Source organism: Limulus polyphemus, unplaced genomic scaffold (assembly GCF_000517525.1).
Source record: "Limulus polyphemus unplaced genomic scaffold, Limulus_polyphemus-2.1.2 Scaffold5034, whole genome shotgun sequence".
Classification (NCBI taxonomy): domain Eukaryota; kingdom Metazoa; phylum Arthropoda; class Merostomata; order Xiphosura; family Limulidae; genus Limulus; species Limulus polyphemus.
In genome coordinates this window covers 53,844-59,565 of record NW_013670644.1, presented here as the reverse complement: position 1 = coordinate 59,565, position 5,722 = coordinate 53,844, and the positions used below count along the sequence as shown (strand labels likewise).

The following is a 5,722-nucleotide window of genomic DNA, read 5'->3' as shown; positions in this document are numbered from 1 at the left end:
CATCTTCTCTATGGTGGAATCATGGATTAACATCTTTAGATTCATCTTCTCTATGGTGGAATCATGGATTAACATCTTTAGATTCATCTTCTCTATTCTGGAATAATAGATTAATATCTTTAGATTCATCTTCTCTATGGTAGAATCATGGATTAACTTCTTTAGATTCATCTTCTCTATGTTGAAATAATGGATTAACATCTTTAGATTCATCTTCTCTATGGTGGAATCATGGATTAACATCTTTAGATTCATCTTCTCTATTCTGGAATAAGATTAGTGTAAAGGTAATCCATGATTCCATCATAGATAAGATGAATTTAAAGAAGTTAATCCATGATTCCACCATAGAGAAGATGAATCTAAAGATGTTAATCCATGATTCCACCATAGAGAAGATGAATCTAAAGATGTTAATCCATTCTCTATGATGGAATCATGGATTACCTTCTTCACACTAATCCTCTCTATACTATAAATGTGGATTTACTTTACACTCATCTTTCATCTCAGTGTACTCTTACTTCTTTTAAACTAGTTATCAATGATATGAAAATATATTAATTTATAATACTCTTATGTAGAGTAATTTTAGACACGATGTTTTTCCTTTGTTAAAGTATTAATTGTGAATATAATACTCTTATGTAGAGTAATTTTAGACACGATGTTTTTCCTTCGTTAAAGTATTAATTGTGAATATAATACTCTTATGTAGAGTAATTTTAGACACGATGTTTTTCCTTCGTTAAAGTATTAATTGTGAATATAATACTCTTATGTAGAGTAATTTTAGACACGATGTTTTTCCTTCGTTAAAGTATTAATTGTGAAATTTTGAAAATATTTTTACCATCATTCACATCATGTATATAATATTTTCTATGGAACTGTACAAGTTTTAGATTTATCTAAGTAAGAGTTTTTGTGTTGTATAAGTGTGTACACTAACAACTGTTTCTGTTGAATGAACTCTAGTGGTATGTGTTTATGCTGAGTGCGGTCCACATGCGATCTGCAAAGGTCTGGGTCATGAAGCTATTTGTTACTGTCCAGAAGGTACCACAGGAAATCCAAAGGATAAAATATCTGGATGTCAACGTATGTATGGATTTAATAATTTTACATTTACATGTATATTAAGTTCTGGACTACAAGATTTAAAGTTAATGTGTTAAACTCTGGACTCTTATATTAACAGTTTATGTGTTAAGTTCTGGATTCTAAGATTTACAAATTGTGTTTGGTAACTTCAGTACTATAATTTGTACGGTTTATGTGTTATACTTCGGTCTCTTACGTTTACATTTTATATGTTAAGTTCTGGACTCTTATATTTACAGTTTATGTGTTAAGTTCTGGATTCTAAGACTTGCAAATTGTGTTTGGTAATTTCAGTACTATAATTTGTACAGTTTATGTATTATACTCCGGTCTCTTACGTTTACATTTTATATGTTAAGTTCTGGACTCTTATATTAACAGTTTATGTGTTAAGTTCTGGATTCTAAGACTTGCAAATTGTGTTTGGTAATTTCAGTACTATAATTTGTACGGTTTATGTGTTATACTCCGGTCTCTTATGTTTACATTTTATATGTTAAGTTTTGGATTCTTATATTTACAGTTTGTTTTAGTACAGTAATTTGAACTTGTAAATACAATAAATCTGGGTTTGTACATGCTAGCATTCTAGCTTTTACTTGTATTTTTGTTTTATTAAAATATGTTTTGGTAAAATATATATTTTTCTGATAGTGTAAGTTTTACATTTAATATTACTTTGATCTTTTAGCCATCAACATCAACATTTGTGACAGTGATGATGATTGTTCTGTCAATGATATCTGCAGACAAAACCATGAAGGCATCTTGGACTGCTTCGGTACAACTCCGTTTATGTTTATAAGAATAAATAATATTTGTATGACTAATTTCACCAGCTGTAAAAGCTATATAACACTGACATTCCTTTCTGCACATAATTTTGTTTAATGATTAAAAGTGTAAGAAATATTGGACTTATCAGCCATACTACAGTGTATGAGTTAAAAAAAAAAAAAGTTCAAGCAACCGTAAATGTTCCCGAAACATGTATATGTCCATTTCTAAAAGCTATTTTAACAGAGTTCTGTTGCTAAATTAGTTTTACTTTAACATTTTTCTCAATAAAATGTTGTTAGGTTAATTTTTTTAATGTATTTCTGATCAAAATACTTCTGTGAGGTAGTTATACTTTGACTTATTTCTGAACATAGGTTAGTTTTATTTTAATGTATTTCTAAACAAGACACTATTGTTATGTTAGTTTTACTTGAATGGATATATATATATATTTTTTTTGCAGATGCATGCCAGTTCATACAGTGTGGCCCAAATGCTGAATGTATTACGACGTATCACAAAGCACACTGTGAGTGTTTACCCAACTATATAGGTGACCCCAGTAACCTGCTTAATGGATGTAAACGTACGTATTGCAAGTATTCGGTCTGGAATAGGACCTTCTGATCAAATCAGAAATAACTAGTCTTTGTCACGGTTCTAAAGTGTACAGCAGTGTGGTTGTTAAACCTAATTTACCTCGATTCATATAACCCTTCTTCAACCGTCCTTCTCTGATGATGAATTCAATTAGCAAATGAATAACTTTGTGTAATTAACCATAGGATATTGTTTAATCTTATAAAACTTGCTTTTTTTATAATTTATCAATTTTATACTAGACAAATAGTAACAATAGTGATTTTAAAAATAGATTAGAAGAGCCATTCATGCTGCCAGAACAGAAAAGTTTACTAGTTATTTTCAAACCTAAATATAGATTACAAAATTTTTTTAAAGTTTCAAAATTGCAGAATTACCAACGATAACATCTAATTTCATTTATGATCTTAAACGTCCTAGGTGCAGTTATAGGTATATTTGATCTAATGAACTAGATAGCTTAAAACATGTGGGCAAACAAGCAAATTTTGATGCGTGGAACTAATCTAGCAAAAGAGATCATGCTACTAGTGAATGAGATGTGGTCAAATGTTGGACAGTGTTTAATATTCTTTCGTAGGGTAATGACCAGTGTGATGTGGTCAAACGTTGGGCAGTGTTTAATATTCTTTCGTAGGGTAATGACTAGAAAAGACGCTCTCAATTAAAAGATCAAGTTACTGAAACTAGTTCTGTAATCAGTTACTGATCACTGATTGGATGTTTGTAAAATATGTACTTGATTCTACTGATGTACTGTAGATTAGTTCCTGAATCTAGTGAGCACTGTGACAGCAAGAGGGATAGTGCTTGTATGTGTTCAGTTCTTGAATCTAATGTGAACGTAATAAGGAAGGGGATAACAGTTGGAAACATGTTGGTCTAGATTCAATTCCTGTATCTGATGAAGAATGTGGGTGAGGGAAGGAAGCCAAAGTGTGTTAGCATAGATCTGATAATAAAGTGGGGGAAAGGGGTAGTGAATGGAAGTGTGTCATACACCAGATACTTCAATACATACAAACATTGGCTACATCATTCATTTAAAGATATCTAATAGATATTTGTATGAATTTGTTAGTAACTGTTTTCAAATGGTTAATTCAGAGTGCTAAAGTTTCACAAGCGAAAACATTTTTTTTGAGAAATTTTAATATTCCATAGGATATTTTTTGTCATATTCAGATGGTTATATATATGTAAGGCATGTTTTTGTTTTTTTTTATATTTGTAGCACCAACAAGAGATGAATGCCAGAGAGATCAGGACTGTCCAAGGCCAGGAGATGTATGCAAGTCTGACAACAGTGGTATCAAAAAGTGTGTAGGTAGGTGGTAAAAGTTATGTATATATAGGTGTATTTAGTGTAATATGGAAACTTACTTAGTTGTGGGCTATACAGTGTAAAATAACTCCCTTCTTAGCACATTCCTGTTGAATTATAACATCATCATCTTAACTTCACTCCTCTAGAAGTTGATGTTAAATCTCCACTTTGTTTCTTTGTCTAGATGCTTGTCGTTATGTCAGTTGCGGAGACCATACCCACTGTGTATCCAAGGACCACCATCACGAATGTCAGTGTGACCAAGGCTTTGTTCGAGATCCCAATAACTTTATGGCCTGTATTTGTAAGTAATTTGACCCTTGTCAGATCTCTATGAAAAGTACGTGTATTTGTGCTTTGTGAATATTTTAGCAAATGCGATTAGTGTTCATTGGTAAAAAAAATTAATCATAAAAAATTGGATTGCATTCAGCTAAGGGAAAAAAGCAATTTGTAAATAAAGAATATAGTAGTTACTTTTAAACATATAAGTTTTTGAACCATCTACTAATGAGGAAGAAATATTCTTTGCTTATTTTAATTTTCTTGTTGAAAATATGGTATTCTGTGAAAAGTTTATGTTCTCACACAGCAAAAGGACCTGACCAGTGCGAAGAAGACTTACATTGTCCTACATTCCAGTCTTGCAAACCCAATGACCTTGGAATCCTCAAATGTGCAGGTAGAGTGAACCTTATTTATATATAAAGCAGTGTGGTTATAAAACTCACACTTCACATTTAAATAGAGTGAACCTTGCTTATACATAAAGCAGTGTAAGCATAAGTTTTGGGTCACTTTTTTTGTCAGTGCTTGGTATCAGGTATATAAATAAAAGTTAATTGTGTCTGATCGAGCTATAATGTTAATCAATTTGGTATTAGGTTAAAAGCCTGGAAATTTAATTAATATTAGGTTGTGCTTATTTCAGTTATTGATGTATTGTTAGATGATGTTTCTATGAAAATATGATTATAAAAATAAAAATATTTTCTTATTCAGAGGTTTGCATTGATTTCTCTTGCACACCAAATTCTGATTGTGTCGCTCTCAACCATCGTGGACAGTGTCGTTGCGGAGATGGCTTCACTGGTGACCCCAACACTAGAGATGGATGCCGTCGTAAGATATATTGTTTCTCATGTAGATTTGTAACTTGTAAATTACAGCTAGTTGTTTATATAATTAGGAAATTCTCTGTAAATTTATAGAATAAAACAATTTGGGTTCAATTATGCTGAATCATGAAATAAATTAAGAAAAACTCAACACCTGTATACATATATGTCAGTACCAAAATGTATCTCGATACATATATATTAGGTGTAGTCGAAAAGCCTAATCAACACTTATTATTTATTATTAAAAGTTCAGATATTATTGCATTTTTATACAGTTCTTCATAATGATTATCAACAGAGATTCATTCTTTATGCATTAAAGTCTTAGTTTAACTGATTCTCAGTCTTAATAAAAAAAAACAATTCTCTGCGATTTATTCCCTTACAGATTTTTTTATTTAAGAAAATATATTGTGTATTACAAGAAGAACTTTTCTTTTGTTAGAAGTTATTTCTCCATCTTCAACAGGTTTTCAGGTTTACTTTAGTCCCACCTTACCACATGCGCATCAAATTTAATTTACTTAATACTTAATAGAACATAAATGTTCATGAACAAGGACATGATGATATAAATTCAAATTAAGTTGATCACTTTGGTGTGCTCAAACTTGGCCAAGTGGTTAGGGCACTCGACTCGCAATCTGAGGGTCGCGGGTTCAAATCCCCATCACACCAAACATGCTTGCCCTTTCAGCCGTGGGGGCGTTATAATGTGACGGTCAATCCCACTATTCGTTGGTAAAATAGTAGTCCAAGAGTTGGAGGTGGGTGGTGATGACTAACT

At 31.5% G+C, this 5,722-nt stretch overlaps 1 protein-coding gene across 1 annotated transcript in view; it reads left to right on the top strand.

Annotated features, from left to right (window-relative positions):
* Positions 1-5,722, top strand: part of LOC111089022 (neurogenic locus notch homolog protein 2-like) — a gene marked incomplete at its 5' end in the record, with an annotated part of 37,398 nt that overhangs the window by 20,672 nt on the left and 11,004 nt on the right. Inside the window, 8 exons of the mRNA XM_022400641.1 lie at positions 124-139; positions 979-1,101; positions 1,796-1,885; positions 2,348-2,470; positions 3,722-3,814; positions 3,999-4,118; positions 4,407-4,496; positions 4,817-4,936. Coding sequence (XP_022256349.1) covers positions 124-139; positions 979-1,101; positions 1,796-1,885; positions 2,348-2,470; positions 3,722-3,814; positions 3,999-4,118; positions 4,407-4,496; positions 4,817-4,936 — 775 coding nt within the window. The remainder of the gene's footprint in view (positions 1-123; positions 140-978; positions 1,102-1,795; positions 1,886-2,347; positions 2,471-3,721; positions 3,815-3,998; positions 4,119-4,406; positions 4,497-4,816; positions 4,937-5,722) is intronic.